Below are 22,722 nucleotides of genomic sequence, written 5' to 3'. Positions count from 1 at the left end.
TAATGTGGAATATGTTATAAAGTGTTGGACTAAGTCTACTCTTTACCAGATTGATTTATAGTAGTATTTATCAAGAGTTTTTTTTTTCCCCTCAGTAATTTATTTTTTCCACTTTATCATTGACTGAGTTATTGAATTCTACTTTTTCTGAATCTCTCTTGTCTGGTATATTTCATCGATCCATCTATTCTCTTATCAATACCACATAGTTTTAATTATTGTTATTCTTATATTATACTTTGTGGTATGGAAGTGTTGTTCTACCTTCATCCCAACTTATTATATCATTTCTCTTTTTATTTAGACCTTTTGTTTTTCCAAATTTTGTTCTCATTTTCTCAATTTTACGAAGTACCCCTTTGGTAATTTGATTTACATAGCATTAAAAGTGAACATTAGTTTTGATAGTATTGAAATTTTTATTACATTGGCACAGTCTATCCAGGAGAACTGGATATTCCTTCAGTTAGTTATTTTTTATTTCATTAAGGTGCACTTGTAACTGAGTCTATAAAATCTTTTATGTGCTTTGGTAGATCAAACCCCAGATAGTTTGTTTTTTTCAAAAGGATTTCCCTTCCTATAATTACTTCTTATGATTTGTTATCATTATAATAAAAATGGGCTTGATTTTGGCAAATGAATTTGTAGTCTACAAGTTTACTAATTAACTAGGATTATCCAAGTAAACCATTTTATCAGTAAATAGGAATAGTTTTATCTTCATTTTACCAATCTTTATACTTTCTCTCTTGTTTTATTGCTATTGCTAGCATTCCTAGAATTGTAACAAATAATAGTGAGAATGGCCTTGTTTCACCCCACTTTTTATTGTAAAAGTTTATAGTTTACCTCCATTGAATATATTTGCCTTTGGTTTTTAGATAAAATTTTTAATGTTATTTAAAAAAAGATCTCTCTATGCATATACTTGGAAGGTTTTTTAGCAAAAGTGTATTGCACCTTTTTTGCAACAATTAAAATGATCATGTGGTTCTGAATGTTTGATTTTTAATAAGATTATGTTTATTGTTTTCCTAATGCTGAAATATCCATTTTTCCATGGTATAAAAACCACTTGATCCCAATGGATAATTTCTTGAAAAAATCATTGTAATTTAGTTAACAGGACTTTAAAAAAAATTGAGTTAATGTTTATTAATGACATTGGTGTATAGTTTGTTTTCTCGGTTTTGTATTTCCCTGGTTTAGGGTATGTTTGCAAAATCTGCTTTTTTGCATTCATTTCAGCCATGGGAAATGTTTTCAACCCCCCCCCCCCCATTTTATTCTGTGCAAGTCTTTATTTATTGTTAATGGTTCTTTTGTAAGCAAAAAAATTGTAGAGTTTTGTTTTCCTATTCAGTTTGTTACTCTTTTTGTTTATTGGATTATTCCTTTCATTCACATTTAAATTTATGAGAATTAGATTCATATTTTCCTCTGTTTCTAATAATGGAAAGTTTTTTATGTTAAGATTTATTTTTCTGATGTAACACAGTACTGTTTTTCCTCATTTGCTTTATTTTAATCTTTTTTTTTTAAGGTGGTTCTGTTTCTACTGGCTTTCTTAGCCTCATTCCTAATTTCTTTATTTGTCAACTCCTTTTCCTTAGATGGTTTATTTTTCCTTTTTCTTTCTTGATTTCATCTAGTGATATAATTCTTTCCCCCTCTTCATTTTCTCCTCTTGGTTCCATTCCCCATTTTACTCCTTCCTATCAAGTGAACTAATCCCCTTTTTCTAGGTATTATTTGTCACTGCTTTATAGAACTAGCTATTTCCCTTTTCCATTGTGTCTCAATTCTATGATGATGTCAATTTTTGCATGGGTCATAGAGAACACTGCTCCATCGTCGGAGCCCTCTACTTATATTCTTTCTCCATTTGCCTCAAAATTTTCTCCTTGGGTCCATGCTCTTCTGCTTCCCAAGATGTCAGGTTCCAATTCCTTATCTCCTGCTATTGAACTGAAACTTTTGAAGAACAAAATTCCCCAGACCAAAAACAATTCAAGGTTCACATCTGACTTAAAAACCATTTCTCTTTATCCCTTGAAGCATTCATCAGTGGAATTCCATCCTATTACCAAAAGGAGACCTCTTTTTGTCTCCACCTGCCTTTCAGTCCTTATCCACTCCCCCATAGACTCTTCTTTTTGTGAGAGGACAAGATTTATCATCATTTCATTGATTGTCCTCCATACATCACCAATTCCTCTCTTTCTCCTTTCTCTCTTCCCCCTTTAACATGCAATATAGCCCCCCCCAAAAACAATGATTCTCTTTATATAGATGTCTCCTTGTTCTATACATAAAGTATACCCCCTCCCCACCTCTTGATTGTTACCTCCACCAGACTTCTTAAATCATTTCCTTGTGTACATTAGAAAGAAGTTTCTTTCAACTGTCACTGTCATTGTTGCCATTGCTGCTCTTGCGTGCTATTTTTATCCATTATCTTGCACTTTTCTTATTTTGGATGTTTGAAAAGGCAAATGTTCTCATCAGTTCGCATCAAGATGTTACAAGTGCCTCATTAGTATTAAATATCTGTCTTTTTTTATAGATGGTCAAGTGCAGATTTGTAGGTGGGTCTACTGGGGCTACATCCAAAACTCCAGTGCTCTCCTGAACACATTATTTCATTCCCTTATATGTTTTCAGGTCAGTGCAAAATAGTTTTGCATTATTTAAATTTCTTTGAAGATCTTTCTCTTAATCACTTATAAAAACTTGCTTTTTTAAATTGAATTGTTACATTTTCTATTTTACATCATTCAGGAACTGTTTACATAGTTTTATGTTCTAGTCAATCAGATACTCTACTTCATCAAGTTTTGAATCATTTTTTGTAGTATTCATGAATGTCAATTCATTTACTGGCTTTGAAGGTCATATCTCCTGTTGTTAATATTTTCTCTACCTATGTTGAAGGCCTTTGCATTTTCTGTTTCCTGGGATCTTTTGCAATTTCATGCTTTTTTAGTCCCTTGATTTTTCCCTATTCACTTTCTGACTCAATTGTCTCTATTCTTCACGACTGTGCCCTCTTCTATTCTCACTCTCCACTGTTTCCCTTGAGGTTCTCATTATATCCTGTGGTTTAATCATTTCTGTGTAGATAACTTACTGATCTATATTGCTTATCCCTAAAGTCTTCATGCAATTTTAAGCTTCTGTAACTTTTGTGACATCATTTATATACCCAGAACCAGCTTCTCTCATAACGTATGGTTCCATATCACCAAATTCTTTCAAATATTCCAAATGTGATGACCTGGAGACAGTTCAGACTCACAATTGTCTAAAAGAGAATTTTTTATTTTGGTCCCCAACCTACTTATCTTCTAAATTTTTTTTATTGTTAACCCCACCATATTTCCAGTCTCTTAGATTCTTAACTACACCATCATCCTAGACAACTCATTCTCCCTCAACTTAAGTTGGCAGCTCTTGCTTTTTCTACCTGGACATCTACCACATCCAATCTCTTCTCACAGAACCACCACTATAATTCAAGGCTTAACTACCTCTGGCCAAGATTATTACAATAGCCTTCTAATTGTTCTCCATGCCTCAGGACTCTAGCCATTGTTAAAGTGATTGTCCTTAAGCGCAAGTCTTACAATGTCACAGGAATGACTTTCTATTTCTTTGAGGATCCACTATAAGCTTTTCTGTTAGCTATTACAATCTTTCACCACTAGTTGTCAACTTAACTTTCTGGACTCATACAAAATTGTGAACAAAAGGAGTATTCTCTCTGTTTATCACCCATTAAACTACATCTTTCTCTTTTCTCTGCATTTTTATTAGCTTTCCCCCACATCTGGAATGCCCCACCTCTTCACCTCTCCTCCTCTAATATGTAATTCAAGTACCATCTTCAATATGAAGGCTTCCCTGATTCCAAAGATTACCAGTGCCCTTCTTTCCCTATTATGTATCTTTTTATCCTTTTAGTTATTTAATTTATGCATGTATGTATACTTATCTTTCCATTAGAATATAAACTTCTTGAGAATAGTTTCATTTTTTTGTATTCTCAAATACTTGATTGATTGTATAGAACAAATGAAATATTTATGAAACACTTTATAAATGCTTCACAGTCACCCCCTGAATGATTATTTAAAAGGAAATCATTACTGTAAATAAGTGCTTCATATGATAGCATTCTTATTAATGTTAGAATCCTTTATTAAGAATATAAAATAGGAAATTGTTTTTGCTCTAGAAGAATTAAACCTTTCATATTTGTGAATATTGGACGAGAAAGGATTTACACACAAAATTCATATTTTAAAAATAGCAAATTAGAGTCATCTTTAAAGTATATTAGAGAAATTTCCCCTGATCTACCATTGACATCAGATGCTACAGGAAAGGGAATAAGAGGGTACTAGAATTTGGGGGCACAAAATACCAGTGCTTCTAAGTATGTAATAACCAATCAGTTAGATGCCTCACTTCTCCATTATCAATTTCAAGCAGGGCTGCCTAGTATTTACATACCTTGTATTTACCAAATCCTTTCTTCCTTATTTCTTTTCCTCTTCTAGGGTTTCCTGGGGTCATAAAGAGATTATTCATAATAATGTATAAAGAGAAATAGAACCATGCAGTATTATTTGTCTCTTCATCCCAAATCTTTATGGAAATAAAATAGTAGATATAACTGAACCTTACTTATGAAACTTACTTATAAAAACACAAAAGCCCACGGGCACCAACAAATATCTAACCTCTCTCCTAAAGGATCTGTGGATCAGGATATTAGTTTGAGGCAGAGGAGTGTGGTGGTAATGGTGGTGTTAAGCAACAAGCACCAAAGAAATCTTATTTTATGAAATTAATAATCTGTTGTGTGATCCTGATGCAGAATACCATTTGCCTTTGTATAACATTTTTCATATCAGTTAATGTTTTGCTTTGTCTTTGTGCAAGCATTTTGTTTTGTTTTGGTTTGTTTTAGGTTTTTGCAAGGCAAATAGGGTTAAATGGCTTGCCCAAGGCCACACAGCCAGGTAATTATTAAGTGTCTGAGACCAGATTTGAACCCAGGTACTCCTGACTCCAAGGCCAGTGCTTTATCCACTGTGCTACTTAGCCACCCCACTTTGTGTAAGCATTTTAAAACAATGCTTGTTGAATAGTTGGAAGAAAGTTAAAAATTTCACCATTTTCAATGATGACCTGAAAACCTAAAGGTAATAACTGAAAGTACATAATAATATTGGGAAAATAGCATTCTAAGCTTTTTTAATTTTCTTATAACTTATTAGTAATAGTTTAATTCAGCTTGATTTCTACCTCTTGCCATAGAATGGTGGTTTGTGGATTCATAATAAAGCATGCCTAATGCATTTATTTTTTTGCTTCACTGTATTTCTTGTTACAAAGGAGGGCACAATGGTGGGGGGGTAATGTTTCAGGGAATTACTTGGAAATTCAGTAATATTAAGAAATATCAAATATTTATAATTAAATACTCTTTAAAAATTAGGTTTTCTTTGGTTTATATTTCTTTGAGTATGTATCATGTATTTTTCCATGGCATACATCATACCATGTCATTTATGCTTTAGTTATTGTTGAAACAAGTGAACATTTTGAACTGATAGTTAAAAATATTATTTTCAATAATAATCTAGCATTCCAATAATATTCAATATGTCCAATTATAGCAATTAAATAACTTTTAATACATTACTTCCCCTTAAACCATTCCTTTTCTCACTCACCTTTATACCAGAATTGATTTAATTCATACTCCTTCCTTGTATTTCTAATTTTTATTCTAATCAACCATATTTTTTATTCCCCCCCCCCATTGGCTCCTTCCTATTTAGGCTTTGGAACAGAAGAAATAAGTTATTATTCATAGGCGGCATCTGTTCAATTCAGTTTGTAAGCATGATGTATTTTTTAAAAATAGAAACAAGGCAGACCTTAAAAGCAAAGTAAGCAACTTTCATTAGCAAAAAAAGAAAGAATACAATATACATGGAACTTATCTAAAATCATTGGTACATCTGGGTCAATATAACTCATTTCTTTAATGTAGTTTACAATTATCTAGAAACATTGCTCAATTATTAACTAGATTTCACATAAATAGTTCTATAAGCAAATTTGTTGTAAAATGTGGCTTGATGTTGGTCTAAAAAAGATATGTTTATGGGATTTATAGGTTTTTGTACTGATAAAAATCTTTCCATTTTCACATTACATCTAGGGGGAAAAAGAATGTATATTCTAACTGTACAAGAGGACTAACCAAGATTTATATCTTAAAAATGTCTGGTGGGTTAAGGAATTCAATCAATACACTTGGCTAACAATCACATTCCCTTTTGCTCTGTCCCAAGTATTTGTCTATAAAATGTCCTATGATTACTGCTAAAGAAACAACGGAGCTACTCTTTGTTTAACCAGATAGTGGAGGATAGATGTCCGAAGAATCAGATGTCATCATATCAACATGAGGATATAATATTGGAGCAATAGAATCAATTATAGCTTTATGCTTAAACTTACAAAAGGTATTTGAATGATTTAGAGAAAACATTTTGTTTTGATAAGCTGATTGCTATAACTTTGGAATTTATAAAACCCTCTACAGTGATCAAAGCTATTTTCATACTTACATATGTATAAACTTATAAACATATCCAATATGAGTGTGGGTGCCCCTAAAAACTGATGGCCATTTTTTCATGCCTGCTCATTCTATATGATTCTTAGATGTGGTCCTCCCAGTAATCCTCCCTTGAAGACATATCCCTTGTGCTTGAAGACTTCCTTTTATCCTTAAAATGTACTAGGTAAGTACCATGTACCATGCTGGCTGTCCACTGTTTCTTTCAAACTTACTAGTTCATGCAGTAGTTACTGGGCTCTTCTAAAAGAATGGGCTTAAAATACTTGCTCTTGTGTTTCCTGTTATAGCAGTTTCTTTTGGAATCTTTGTCCTAAACAGGAATTACATTAAAATTCAATAATGAAAGAAATGTAAAAAAGGGGCACTAGGTGGCACAGTATATAAAGCACTGACCCTGAAATCAGGAGGACCTGAGTTCAGATCCAGTCTCAGATATTTGATACTTATTAACTTATGTGACCTTGGGCAAGTCACACCCTCATTTGTCCCACCAAAAAACAAACATTCAATTTTGTTTTCAAGTTGTTAAATATTGCTAATTCCCACCCCCATAGTTAAGATACATCAATTGAGAAAGTATATCTGTGTATAGAGATGCATACTCATAGCTGTATTTCTCTTCCACATATCTCTTCTTGGCATAGGGAGACAACGGGGATGGAGTGTTGGAAATGGTGTTGGAAGCCATGGGTTCTGAGTTCATTTTGGCTATTTAGCAACCACTTTACCTGCATGTATTTTCTTCATCTATGAAAGGAATGAATTGAACTAAAAGTTCCAAGGTTGTTTATGACAATACATTGTATGAATTTCTTTCAGTCATGTGAAACTCTCAGTTCATTACTGAGGAGCAATCTGAATCCTTATTCATGGTTAATTATTTTGAAAGTTTTAGAAATTTATTATACCTTCCCAAGAATATTTGAGAAGAAAGGAGAGAATAGTTTCTTCCTTCTGAAAAATTGTAGGGTGCTAAAAAAAAAAAGCAAGAGAAAGTAAACAAAAAATTGGACAGAAGAAAAAGGTAGAAAATAGAATACTTCTTTTCTGGTCTAAAAGACCTAGCATATCATGTGATCCCTATTGTTTTGGGTTTTTTTTAATACTTGTTTTTGTGCTATAGATCCATTCACAGACTTATTAGTGATTTGCAGAGTATTTGGTCAGCTCTGCAGGGGTGAGGGTCAGGTGGATAATGGGCTCATTTCTTTTATTTAAAAAAAATCACACACTTGGAAAAGAGCAAAAAAAAAAAAACCCAGCAAGGACTAACAAATAAATACACAAAGTACACAAGTGTGTTTATTACATTTTGCAAGCACTTTGTTCTACATTTCAAAAACGCCACCATCAAGCTGTTGGCACATTTATGTACAAAACAGATTAATTGTAATGCCTGCTACAAAGCATTCTTTGTGAAAATACAAACTAATACCAGAGAAAAGCCAAAAGCATCAACATCATTACATGAGTTTAAAAGACAGTTTTAAAAATTATCACAAACTGTTTAAGACACAGAACTGAAACACTACAACAGATAATCAGAAGGAGGTTCATAATACTTTTTTGTTGTTGTTGAAGAACTGTAATACTGCACATATCAGAAAATTGTTGATCTGGTAAGACAGCCTAAGTGTAAAAAAAAAAAAAATACCCCAAACCCAAATCCAAAACCAACCCCAAATCGATCAACTAATACTACAAAATGCAGGACCATGCCACAAATAACTAGAGTAATACCCCCACCCCCACCTACTACGAGATTTTAAAATTCACTGGTGATGCATGATTAGTTATTGTACAAAGATGTTTAGTCATGAACCTTTATTAGAAATGCACTTATACTGAGAGAGAATTTCACAATGGTTCAAGAAGTGCACAAAACTATCTAGGATTTTTGACACTGACAAAAATGTCTTGTCAGGCTACATCAATTTAAAAGACACTTTACAGCATTCTTGTAGCATTAGAAATAGGCAAAATAAAAGTGAAAATGAACACCAAATTTGGTCCAAGTAATACTGAATGCTTTTTTTTTCTTTTTTTCCAATATTGATTACAGGTATTTCTTTGAAATGAATATGACTGACCTTTCAGATGAAATTGACATACTTAAAATAAAATTCCAAATCTGTTATGTTTCCAAACAATAAGGTCCATACTGGTTTCTGACTTCACTTTAAATATACTACAGGTAAATTGATAGATGTCAGAAAACTGCAAGCAAATTACATTTATGGAAATTACATTTATGGAAATCTTTACAATATTTCATAGACAGTTTTAAGTTACGTTCATATAGGTGCAATCCATTAAAATTTTTAAAGCAGGTAAAAAGACTTCTGAGGGGGTAAAAGTGCTGTATATTTTTGATATATTACTTTCATAATTGTAGTTAAATTCTAAGATTAACACATTAATCACCTTTAACAGCCTAGCCATTGGTCAGATCACAAAAATTATTTAATTTGGTAGCAAGCTATTTCCATTAACAATTGTCTATACACTTTGTCTTTAGAAGGTAATCATGGTGTCACATCCTTGAAAAGGCAAGTGGCCATGCATTAGCATCACTGTCTACATGCTCACAACAGAAACAAGAAAAATCACCAATAAGACTTTGAGAGATACCCTTTTAAATACATCAAGAATAATACAATGTTAACAAAGATAAGTAGCACTTTTTTTACCTACTCTTATAAATTTAGAAATTGCACCTTTAGTTGTTGAAAACATTACCAAGGGCCTGCAGTCAAGATGGTGATTGATCCATCTGTCAGAGCTTCAAATTTCAAGGAAAGTCATCATTATGTACGTATTGTACAACAATGGTCCCTTTGAAGAATACCTGTAGTTACTGAAATCAAAACTAAAAAGTATATAAAAAAGCTATTTTTTTCTTTTCAAAAACATAGGAAACAATGCAAAAGGTGTTATGCATAACACATACAAAATGATTAAAAAAATCAAACAATTTTGTATTTGACAATATTAGTATATTTGATCTGACAGAACTAATTAGTTGGAGAGGATTCAGGAAAGGCTGGATAGGAGCTTTGTAGGAGAGAATACAATCACACAAAATTAACTAATTAGGAAAAGAAGTGCTTAACAAGAAAGACTTGGATGATTCACTAGTCACCCCACCAATCTTATTTTTGAGAAGCACTTTTTGTTTTGCTTAGAAATGATTTGGATGGCCTTTAGTTAAACAAAAAAGCATTCAAATGTTAGAAAGGAGGGAGATGGTGGTTTTCTTATGTGTAGGCATTGAGTCGTTCTTTAGAGCGGGTAGAGTGAATATCATGAAGCTCTTGTTCCTCCTTTGATTTGATGTCCTCATACTTTTGCATTCGGCAGGCATCTTTCACATAGGCCCAATTGGCAGACAGAACCATAAGGTAATGAACCTATCAAAGACAAAAGTGGTGTGTTAGCAAAATACATATTATATGTATAAGATATTGGATAAAAGACAATAAAGACAGTAATCATCATGACATGGAGTGAAGAGCACATGATTTAGATTTCTTCTGAAGGGTATAGAATCTAGCATTGTGTGAGACATATAAAGAAGGGTTTATTCTATGATCTAATGATGAAAGCCTTTTGTTTTTCATGATTTGTATCTTGTAAGTCATTATTTTATCTCAGTTTCCCAGTCCGTTCCCCATCACGTAGCCTCTGAGGAATCCATCATTTGATTTTCAGATATGGCTACTAAGAATAAAAACAAAATAAAACTGATTTCTGTAGGGATATCATTTAGAGATGAAAACAATCCAAATTTCCAGTATGAGTAATACAATTGATGTTTATTTGTTATCACTCTAGGTCCCACTAGTTAATATGTAAATTAGTATAGCTACAAAGATATAGAGTCTGAAAGGCACTGACAACTCTGAAATGGAAAATATGATCCGAAAACCAATACTGTTCTACACCAGAACACATAAGGATGCTCATTGCTACCAGATATACTGACACTGAGAAATAACAAATAGGGGCAGCTAGATGGCGCTTAGCTGTGTGGCCTTGGGCAAGCCACTTAACCCCATTACTTTAGAAAATCTAAAAAAAAAAAAAACAAATAATTTTTTGAACAGAGAATTTGATGTTTGCTTGTTGGTTTTTAATCATTTTGAAGGACTAACAGAAAGAGAAAAATTATTTTAAATAAAATTTTCTATACTACTTTTCATAAATTAGAGATCATAATTTTTATTTCATAATAAGGAAAAGAGAAAGTAAAAATTACCTTATGGTATTGAATACATAAGCTAATTAAAACTTAAATGATACAACTGATTTATAGGTCAGGATACCAAACTAAGGAAAAAAGATGAAAACCATTAATTTCATTTTTTGTTAATTGATTTTCATATTCACACTTGTGATATTGAAATTATTTTAGAAACTTATAGACTTTCAATGACAATGATCTAATGAAAAGTTATCTCTTAGGTTCTTACAGGTTAGTGCATGTTATTAATAAAGTCTGCTTCCTACTGAAATGGTTATCATAGGAAATCCTGATGCTATCTGTCATTTCATATTGTTTATAACTCAAGAGTTTTTTGTTGGTTTTCCCTTTTACAGTGTTTTTAAAGGATTTTTATCTATTATCATCTTAAATGTTTTGAAATGGAAGTGATAACTATTGCATAAAATGTAAAGAAAAAAGTATAAACTGATAAGGCAAAATATATTAAAATGAAAATTACATATGATTTAGTGACAAGTGACAAGTGACAAAGTAGATACAGTGCTGGACCTAGAGTCAGGAAGACCTGAATTCAAATCTAGGTTCAGACATTTACTAGCTGTGTCACTCTGGGAAAGTCACTTAGACCCATTTGCTTCAGTTTCCTCAACTGTTAAATAAACTGAAGAAAGAACTGGCAAATCACTCCATTATCATTCCCAAGAAAATCCCCCAAAAAAGAGTCATGAAACTACTGAACGACATCATAAGATTTTTTTAAAAAGTGACAGTACAGGGGCAGTTAGGTGGTGCAGTGGATGGAGCACTGGCCCTGGAGTCAGGAGTACCTGAGTTCAAATCTGGCCTCAGACACTTAAAATTACCTAGCTGTGTGGCCTTGGGCAAGCCACTTAACCCATTGCCTTGCAAAAAAAAAAAAAAACAAGCCTAAAAAGTGACAGTATTAGAATTTTCTAGGTTTAGCAGTTATTAAAAGTGGGTTATAAAACTTGTGTGAATTTGTATAGTCTTCATTGTGGAATATGTGCTTATTGCAGTGGTGCAGATGCAATGCAAATTCTCAAGTACTACTAGGGTTTTCCCCTTCCTTCTGCTTTTCATTCTCTTCTTTCCCAACTTATTTAGGATGCAATTTTTTTTAGGATGCTATTTTTAAGAATCTTAAATTATTTTAAAGTATTCACCCTATTTCTCATTAGCATTTTTTATGCTGTGCCTTCTCTTTCTACTTGAACCACTTTTTTAAAAAGGCTTTCTCTTTCCAATCTATGTGCATACCCCCACTACACAGAATATTGAATGGAAGAACATGTGCATGTCTATGACACTGAGTGATGTGCAATTGCTGTTAACTCATATATTTTAGAGTAGCAGGAAGCTGCTGTGTTACTATAAATTCATTTTCTTTCCAATAGATGAAGTAGAAAAAGAAAATCTTGGTCTGAGTAGAATGATGTACTTTTGATACAGAATAAACGTTTCTACTTTGCATCTGCTCCTCTGGCTGGTTCCAACTCTAGGAACAAAGTGTCCCTCTCAAGATAAACTCCTCACTTCTTATTTCACCACCAGGCTGCTAACTCAAGTCCAGATTGAAAATACCACCTTGAACCTCCTTAATCTTTTGAATGGAAAGCTGGAAGATGAAGTACAAAACTCCTCCCACTACCTTCCTTCATAAAGAATAGAAGCTGGACTCTTGGCTCACCTAGCAGTTGCTGCTTTGCCCACCCCAGGTTTCCCCCGATTCTGGGTATACAGTTTCCTTTCCTAAGATTATAAACTTCTTGAGGGTAAGAACTGTCTTTTTTTTTAATGAATTATATCTCCATTCCTTAGCATAGTACCTGATTCATAGTATACATTTTACAAATGTTTATTGGATTAGATTGAATTGGAAAGCAGGAACTAAGATCGCAAACCATCTGGGGAGAAACAGACCTGGAAACTCAAAATGTCTAGATTTTATATCTTGATTCTGCAGTTAAAAGAGAATCAGTACTGAATGAGAATCTTTCTTTCCTCTCTCCCATTCTTACAAATCCTTTAAAACTCTAATCTTCCATCACCTCCCTTTCACCACCAACCTCTTATGAAGTGCTGAAATTAGTCACTTTAACCTCCACACCCACACATTTCTTTTTTTTCTTAAATATTTCTTTTTATTTTTTTTACAAATGATGTTTTTTATGCATTACAAAAATATTTTTGTGTAAGAGTAAACATAATACCCCTCTCCCCAAAATATAGAACCTCATGAGTAATAAAGTAAAGAGAAAAAAATTAAAATTAAAATTAAAAACATAATGACAATAGGGGCAGCTAGGTGACACAATGGACAGAGCACCAGCCCTAGAGTCAGGAGCACCGGAGCTTTGGGCAAACCACCCAATCCCACTTCCCTGCAAACAACAACAACAACAACAACAACAACACAGGTAGCTAGGTGGCACAGTGGACAGAGCACGACCCTGGAGTCAGGAACACCCGGGTTTAAATCCAGCCTCAGACACCCAACAATCACCCAGCTGTGCAGCCCTGGGCAAGCCACTCAATCCCATTTGCCCTGCAGCCCCCCCCCCCTCCAAATAATAATAGTACTACTACTACTACTACTACTACTACTACTACTACTAATAATAATAATAATAATAATAATAATAAAGATAATGATAAAATGTGCTTCAGTCTGTGTTCCAACACCACCAGCTCTGTTGTGGGTGGAGCACATTCTTTATGATAAGTCCATCACAAAAGCTACTTCCATATTTTTCTACTGTTGCCATTGCTGATCACAACTCCCTCCATTCATACTTCCCCACTACCATATGCTATATTTTCTCTCTCCTTTCACCCTGTCCCTCTTCTTAAATGTGCTGTAGAGTAGCTGAGTGGCGCAGCAGACTGATCACCAGCCCTGGGGCCAAGAGGTCCCGAGTCTACATACCAACCCTAAGACCCAGCAACCACCGGAGCCTGTGGTCCGGGAAAGGCCATCCAATCCCAGCCCCTTGCAAGGAGTAAAAAAAGAATATGTGTTGTATCTGACCACTCTCCCCCACAGTCCACCCTCTCCTCCACTCACATTTCTCCTTCCCCCTGTCCCCCTTCTCTCCTTCTTACTCTAGATGTCTATACCCCATTGAGTATATATGCTGCTTCCTGTCTGAGTCACCTCTGATGAGAGTGAAGGTTTTCTCACCTTCCCCCTTTTTATATCATTGCAATAGCTCATTGTAATTTAAAAAATCTTATTATATGAAATATCTTAGCCTATTCCACCTCTCCTTTCTCTTACTCCCATTACATTTCCCTTTTAGTCATTGACTCCATTTTAACAATATATTATATCTTCAAATTCAGCTCTCTCCTGTGCTTCATCTATAAAAGCTCCTTCTACTTGCTCTATTAAATGAGAAGTTTCTTATGACTATTAACAGTATCACTTTTCTATGAAGGAATACATGTAGTTCATCACCATTAAGTCCCTCATATTTTCGCCTTCTCCTTCTCTCTCTATGTTTCACCTGAGTTCTGTATTTGAAGATCAAACTTTCTGTTCAGCTCTGGCCATTTAAACAGGAACATTTAAAATTCCCCTGGTTCATTGAAAGTCCATCTTTTTCCCTGGAAGATGACATTCAGTTTTTCTGGGTAGTTAATTCTTGGTTGCATTCCAAGCTCTTTTGCCATCAGGAATATTATATTCCAAGCCCTACGAGCCTTTAATGTAGTTTCTGCTAAGTCCTGTGTGATCCTGACTGCAGCCCCACGATAATTGAATTGTGTCCTTCCGGCTGCTTGTAATATTTTATCTTTGCCTTGGGAGTTCTGGAACTTGGCTATAATATTCATTGGGGGTTGGGTTTTTTTTTTATCTCTTTCCAGGGGAGATGGTAGATTCTCTTAATTTCTATCTTGCCCTCTGCTTCTAGGGTATCTGGGCAATTTTCCTGTAGGAATTCTTTAAAAATGATATCAAGGCTATTTTCCTGATCATGACTTTCAGGTATCCTAATAATTTTTATATTATCTTTTCTGAAGCTGTTTTCCAGATCAGTTGTTTTTTCAATGAGATGTTTCACATTTTCTTCTAATTTTTCATTCTTTTGGTTTTGAAGTATTGTGTCTTGACTTCTCATAAAGTCAGCAGCTTCCTTCAGCTCCATTCTAGATCTGAAAGATTTGTTTTCTTCAGAGAACTTTCTTATCTCTTTTTCCATCTGGCCAATTCTACTTTTTAAAGCATTTTTCTCCTCAATAACTTTTTGAACTGTTTTATCCATTTGACCTATGTTGGTCTTTAACATGTTATTTTCTTCAGCATTTTTTTGGATCTTCTTGACTAAGCTGCTTACTTCTTTTTCATGTTTTTCTGCACCTCTCTCATTTCTTTTCCCAATTTTTCTTCTATCTCCCTCACTTGATTTTCAAAATCTTTTTTTAGCTCTGTCATAGCCTTATCCCAATTTTGGTTTTTCTTGCAGTCTTTAGATGCAGGAGCTTGTACTTCCTCATCTTCAGATTGAGTATTTTTATCTTTCTTGGGATCATAGACAATGTACTTCTTAATGGTATTCCTCTTTTTTCTGTTTACTCATTTCCCCAGCTTGTGCCTGGTTTTGGGGTGCTTCCTGAGCTTTTGAATATTATTGGGACACCCCCCCCCACAAGGATCTCAGTGTGTGAAACTGTTTTCCCTCCTGGTCTATGAATCACCACACGCACACCCCTCTGTCACAGGGCTGAGGGGGGGGGGGGCTGCTGTTCTATGGAGGGCCTAGAGTGTGATCAGGATCTGAATGTGATCAGAGCCCGAGAGTCCTGTTCCAGGTACAGAGGACAGACCTCAGAAGTCTCTCTCCACTCCCCTACCTTGGGTATGCTGGGACTCAAGGCTCAGTTGCCTGGGGACTCCTGCTTACTGGCTCTGCCTGCTTCCATTTCCTGGATCTGCGCTGCAGTGGCCATGCTGCTCATTGAGTGCCCTGAGGGCTAAGCTTCACTAGCTCGCTCTGACAGAGGTCCCCCGCTGATCTTCCAAGTTGTGCCCGGTGCTACCTGGGGTGTAGATCAGAAAACTGTCCCTGCTGCCTTGAGTCGTGGCTCCCAGGAGCCCTGGGGCTGCCTCCAGGAGGCTGAAGTTCCTTCACTCTGGTGGGCTGCCCCTCTAACCCCTTGGAGCGGAGCCTTTCCACTATTTTCCAGGTTACCTTGGGCTGGAGAACTGCCTCACTGGATACCTCTGTGGGTTCTGTCTCTTGAAAATTTAGTGTCATTATTTTATGAATTTTTGAAATATTAGAGAGAGAGAGAGAGAGAGAGAGAGCACCTAAGAGAGGCTCTTCTCCTGTGGCCATCTTGGACCCACATTTCTCAACTCCTTTCAATCTAATACAACTGTTCTCTCAAAGATATTGATGCCTATTAACCAAATGTCTTTTTCTCAACTTTGATCCTGACCTCACAACTTTGAGACATTTGTCCACCCACTCACTACTTCTACATACTTCCTTCTCCAATGGCTTCCATGTTCTTTCATGACTCTCCTACTATCTATTTGAACTCTCAATTGTAGTCAATCTGCTGGCTTCTCATTCATCTCCTAGTCTCTAAGTGTGGCTTTCTTATGGCCCACTTTTTCTCCTCCACTACTGTCATGGAGTTATAAAAGAATAACTCATCATTCAGTTATAAAAATAATTGACATTGTCATCTTTATGGCAATAATTTCTCAATTTATATACTTAACTCTAAAACTCAGTTCCAACTTTTAGTCCTGTACTTGAATGTCCCAGGCATATCACAAATGCTACATTTTGAAAACATGAACTCATCCATCCTCTCCCCAGATCCCATGTTCACAAAAACACATGACTCCTCTGGCCCAATGTTTCCTTTGAGGGTACCACCATATAGTCATCACCTCAGTTCAGGTACTCATCTTTCCTTATCTGGATTCTTGTAATAGTCTTCTAATTGATTTCCCTGCTTTCATTTTTTCCCTTACCCCATTTCATCTTTTACATAGCTAACCAAGTAAGAAAGAGCTGACTATGTCACTCGCACTTAAAAAACATCAGTGACTCCTAATTATTAATAGGATAACATACAAAGACTTAATCTTGGCAGTTAAGGTGTTTCATAATCTAGCTTCAAGCTTTATCTTCTTTTAACTTTAGAGGTAATTTCCTCTACAAAACCTTCAAGAATCCTCCCAATTTGTTAATACTCTCATTCTTCAAAAATCATCCTGCATTTCTCTGTACTGTAGTTTACAAATAGAACCAAGAATAACTATTATGTCATTCTTGCCTTTGTCCCAATGCCCAGAACCACGTTTTGCAGTGGCATGGCTTTGCAGAAATGAATTAGGTCTACTAGAAGTCACTGCATATTGTAACTACTTGCAGACTTTGTAAGTCGTTTTATTTAAAATTTTAATTAAAAAAAAACTTACAAAGGATGGCTTCATAGAAACCTGCAAAGATTTGATTTAACTGATGCAAAGTAACATGAAACAATTTAAACTACAACAAAGCAGTGAAACAAGCAACATAATACCCACTTCATGACAGAGTGGAAATGGACTCAATACAGATTGGGATATATATACATAACAGATTGGGACATGTATATATGTATATATATATATATATATATATATATATATATATATATATATATATATAACAAAGTCAATGTGATAAACTTGTTTTGCTTGATTATTTATTGCAACTTTTTTTTTCATTTGGGTAGGAAGGAGATAGAAGGGGAAAAGGGTGAATACCTGATAACTTAAAAAGCATATACTTTATTGCTTTAGTTATCATAAAGAATCATATTTCAGTTAGTAATTAAATATACTTTGATTATAGTCTAAAAATTGAAAATTTTGAGAGCTGCCAACAAAAAAAGGATTCCTCTGGCCTTCATTCACCACAGAAGAATGGTCACATTTATGAATAAAGTGATAATGTTTGTCCTTCATTTTTGAAGAAGACCACAACATCAGGGAGGTGATGTCATGACAAGTTTCATGAACTAGATTTGAGTGAGGGACTGCTGTGCTAAGTCACTGGCCTCATTTTCTCTTCCAAAGTCATCTGGGTCCAGTGGCCAGATAGAAATAAGGATAACTGTATGCAAGGCAATCAGTGTTAAGTGCCTTGCCCAAGGTCACACAGCTAGTAAGAATCAAGAGTCTGAGGCTGGATTTGATCTCCTCTCCTCCTGACTTCAAGTTCAGTGCTGAATAAAGTGCCTCAGGAACTGAAATAGAGTTCAAACCATGAATACTCAATCAAGAGGTAGAAGAACATACCATGGCAATGACGGCTGCTCCTGCTCCAGCAAGGGCCACAATGAACAAGTGGAATGTCATGTTCAGCTGCAAAAAGTTTGAGGAAACATGAAACAAACAGTAGTAAAAACAAAATTAGGACAGTTCAACATAGTTGATAACTTTACTCAGCAAGAATTTCACTTAGTGCTTCTCTGACTGAATAACTGATCTAAGAATATAGCCATCTATATCATTTATTCTACTCTGAAGAGGCTACTATCAATTCTGGATGCTTTAAATCCCTCTAATTGTTTAACATTAGCCTAATAGCATCATAAAGATTAAGATAAGGGAACTAATGATAACTATCATTATCATCATAATAACTTAATGACCACAATGTCTTTTGATGGTGATTTTATAGGCTTCTTTCTTACTCTTCTCTAACCATGGGGTTTTCAAATTCCAAAATAAATTGGGGGGGGGGGATATTTTTTTTTCATTTCTTTCCTCCAAAAAAATTAATCTTAGCTATAAACTTTTATTGGTAAACTTTTACAAAACTCTTTTTCGTGTGATTCAGGCTACATTGAATAAAAAATCAAACAAAATACCTACATATCTAAGTTTGAAAGACTTTTGAGTAACATAGTAATAGAAGTTCAAAAGAATGAGGATGAATCACCCAACTCACCTCCTGCTAAAAAGTCAATGCACTTAAAATGCAGGAAGGGATATACATTTTTGACTCTGACTAATGTGGGAATTTTTTGTTTTTTTGGCCAAGGATAATGAATACGAAGGTCTTTTTTTTAAAGCAACTAATACAATGAATGTTAAAAACCTGACAAAGCCTTCAGCATAAAGTCTATCTTTTTTTACCTTTAAATCTCTTCACACACTCACCTCAGTAGATTCACACATCCTCAGGAAATTTTCAGACATAGTGCAGATCTTCTTCTCCTCCCCAACTGTCACAATGCCTACAAAACATGAAAAATGTAATAAAGTATGAAAATGCAGTAGAAACCAAAGGGCAAAAGATAGCATTAAGAAAATAGCCTAACCAGTGACCCTAATTTAATTGGTACTTTTCCCCAGTATCTTATTTATTACAAGTTTTCATCATAATGGATTATAGTTTTGAATAGAAGATTCAGGATCATTGGGCCCTCAGGCAATGTTTTCAAAAATTGACCTTGGAATTGATTAAATCTAGCCATGAGGGTATTCATATATTAAAAAATAACTTACAGTCAACGCAAGCACTTGGTTTATTAACACAATGACACATTTATCAAAACAGGTTTCTTTCCCTGTGCTGCAGAGGTCAGGTTTCAGATATGCTTATCTGGTACAAAGTTTCTGTTATAAGATGTAGATATTCTATTGCCCAAGGAGCATTTGGCCAGCATGTTGATAAGGAAAGCAGCTGCTAGGAAGGGCAACGAGAAGCTTCTACATCATTCAGTCAAGCTTGTGGCTCCGCTTTAAAACATATCAGAAACCTGATGTAAAAAGCATTACTAATAAACAAAAGTAGCAGTGACTTCTAATAAAGGCTGAAATAGCTCTAAAAATCCTCATAGAAGTAACAATAGAGAACCTTAACTTCTGTTGACAATAATAATGTTTTGCTATTCATTTTTTTAGGTTTTTACAAGGCAAATGTGGTTATGTGGCTTGCCCAAGGCCACACAGCTAGGTAATTATTAAGTGTCTGAGCCTGGATTTGAACCCAGGTACTCCTGACTCCAGGGCTGGTGCTTTATCCATTACGCCACCTAGCCACCCCTACTATTCATTTTCAAAGAAGACCACAATATCAAGGAGGTAATACCATGACAAGCACATGAATTGGATTGGAATGAGGGGGTGCTGTGCCAAGTCACCAGTCTTCTTACTTTCTCCTCCAGAGACATCTGGGTCCAGTGGCCAGGTATGAATCAGGATGACTACAGATGGCCCTGGATGCGAGGCAATCAGAGTTAAGTGACTTGCCCAAGGTCATAGAGCTAGTAAGAATCAAGCGTCTGAGGCTAGGTTAGAACTCCTGTCTTCCTGACTCAAAGGCCAGTGCTCTAACCACTACTTCATCTAGCTACCCTCTGGTCACAATACTAGTGTTATTAGATACTCAATTCAACTCACCAGTCTTCATAAGTCTCCTACTGTGTGCAAACAAGGCACAAGAGCTAGGGATGTCCATTCTTTTAATAGTCACTATTTAACTCTGTACATATCTGGATTCTTTTCAGAATGTTCCAGCAGCTATTCCTCACCAATAACTGGAATCACTTTCCTCCTGGCTCCAGTCTGAGTCCTACCTTTGCAAGAAGCCCTCCTAATCCTTCTTTTCATGTCTCTTCCTGGAGATGATCTCTATTCTGGATATTTTGGTTGTATACTACTATTTCCATGGTGTCTCCCCAAATAGAATATGACCTTCTTGAGGAAAGGCACTGGTTTTGGTTTTTCTTTGTACTCCTAGTGTTTAAGCATAGTCTCTGTCACCTAAGGGCAAGTTGTTGCAAATCTGACTTGAAGAATTACCCTATTGTCTTCCCTTTATTGAATAGCCCTGTCAGACTGGTGTGTAGCAGTTTACCTCACATCTGAAGAGTGATATATATATATATATATATAGGTTACTAAGGCCTTTCCTCCTCAAAATGCTATATGTAACACAACTTGTATCTGTTTTATATAGATGAAGAAAATGAGGCTCCAAATAGATGACATGACGTGACCTTGGTCACAGAATTTACTACTACTACTACTACTACTACTACTACTACTACTACTACTACTACAACAACAACTTACTACTACTACTACTTAACTACTACTACTACTACTACTACTACTACTACTACCACTACAACTACTACTGCTGCTGCTAGAACTACTCCTACTACCACCACTACCACTTCCAATATGTATTTATGTATTGCTTTTAAAGTAATAAGGCATTTTACATGTTGGATCATTTGAACTTCAAAATAATCCTTTGAAGTAAGCCCTATTATTTACAGATGAGGAAACTAAGGCTGAAAGAAGTGAACTAAGTTGTCGAGGGTCACATAGCTAGTAACTCTTTATCATTAACATTTTCATGTACATACTCTAGATCTCCATTCTAGGTTCCAATTTACTTTCGGATAGCTTTTAGCAAGTCATTTAACCTCTCTAAGGCTCAGTTTCCTCATTTGTAAAATAAGTAGAATGAATTAGGTAATATTTTTATATGTTCTTTGCTCTAAACTCTATGATCTTTTGATCTTCAGGTCAACACTAATTCTAAAAATACTTGCTGATAAGACTTATTATTTCTCCAAGGAAGATCAAATTGAGAGGACTAGATTAAAATGTAATAAGGAAATGTTTAACAAAAAATAAAAATATAATACAACATAGATAATGTTAATTTGAGATTTTCTAAATTAGTATGTAGCCATCAGGGAATCTCTTAATATTTAAAGTTGACAATGCATCTCTACAATATATAGAGAGATAAGTATCTTTATCATATCATATAATAGAGACTCATATATAACTACCAGAATTAAGTCTCAATTTCCATACTGGATGGGAAAACAACAACAAAAACATCGGTACAAATAATCTAAAACAGTATTAATGGAAATCCAACTCATCTTTGGGTTTGAAATGAATAATTTATTTTTTAACAGCAGACTTGCCTTCATATTTATGTTAATATTATGTTGTATTAAAGTAAATTTATATTTCTTCAGCACATATCAACTGGACAGTGAAGTGGAAAAGGGCACGGAGTGGGAGACATTTTTAAAGATGTGCTAAGTAATAGAGGGAATTACAGCTGGAATTAACACTTCCTTACAAATTATCCCCAAAGGTATGGGCTTTGTGTAAAATAGCAAACAATTAAAATGGATGTGTATGGAAAAACAGTAAGTGTTCATAAAAGGTTTTAAAGTTTAGAAGTTCTTTCCTCACCATAAGTCTGTTAAGTAAAATTGATAATGTTGTATAACTTCATATTGTTATGTTTGAGCCCAATCTTTTCACTGAAAAGACCCAACTTGTTAATATCAATATTTTTTTTAGGTTTTTTCTAAGCAATGGGGTTAAGTGACTTGCCCAAGGCCACACAGCTCAGTAATTATTAAGTGTCTGAGTCCAGATTTGAACTCAGGTACTCCTGACTCCAGGGCCGGTGCTCTATCTACTGTGCCACCTAGCCACCCCCAATATCAGTATTTTTAAGGCAGTGAAAATAGAATAATGATAGAGCACTAACTGTGGAGACAGGAAGACCAGAATTCAAATTCATCCTCACATTCCCTAGTTGTGTGACAGACTATGGGTAAGCCATTGAACCTTTGCCTGCCTCAGTTTCCTACTTCACTTCCTACTGTACTTTAAGTATTATCTCATTGGATTTTCATCACAAAATCCAATGAGATGATACTCAAAGTACACAAACTCCCTGCGCTTCTCTCTGTATATTTCTATATTGCTTCCAAAAGTAAAGGAGATTGGAAAAATTGTAAAATTGTAAAA

At 34.9% G+C, this 22,722-nt stretch overlaps 1 protein-coding gene across 1 annotated transcript in view; it reads right to left on the bottom strand.

Annotated features, from left to right (window-relative positions):
* Positions 1-7,971: 7,971 nt before the first annotated feature.
* GPM6A (glycoprotein M6A) overlaps positions 7,972-22,722 on the bottom strand; it is a 584,947-nt gene continuing 570,196 nt past the window's right edge. The window contains exons 5-7 of the mRNA XM_074228941.1: positions 19,084-19,160; positions 18,217-18,282; positions 7,972-10,077 (exon numbers count right to left, since the gene is read on the bottom strand). Of these exons, the coding sequence (XP_074085042.1) occupies positions 9,925-10,077; positions 18,217-18,282; positions 19,084-19,160 (296 nt within the window). The 3' untranslated portion in view covers positions 7,972-9,924. The remainder of the gene's footprint in view (positions 10,078-18,216; positions 18,283-19,083; positions 19,161-22,722) is intronic.

Source organism: Macrotis lagotis, chromosome 3, assembly GCF_037893015.1.
Source record: "Macrotis lagotis isolate mMagLag1 chromosome 3, bilby.v1.9.chrom.fasta, whole genome shotgun sequence".
Lineage (NCBI taxonomy): Eukaryota > Metazoa > Chordata > Mammalia > Peramelemorphia > Peramelidae > Macrotis > Macrotis lagotis.
Note: the sequence above shows the minus strand (reverse complement) of the source record. Positions and strands in the feature narration are given on the sequence as shown.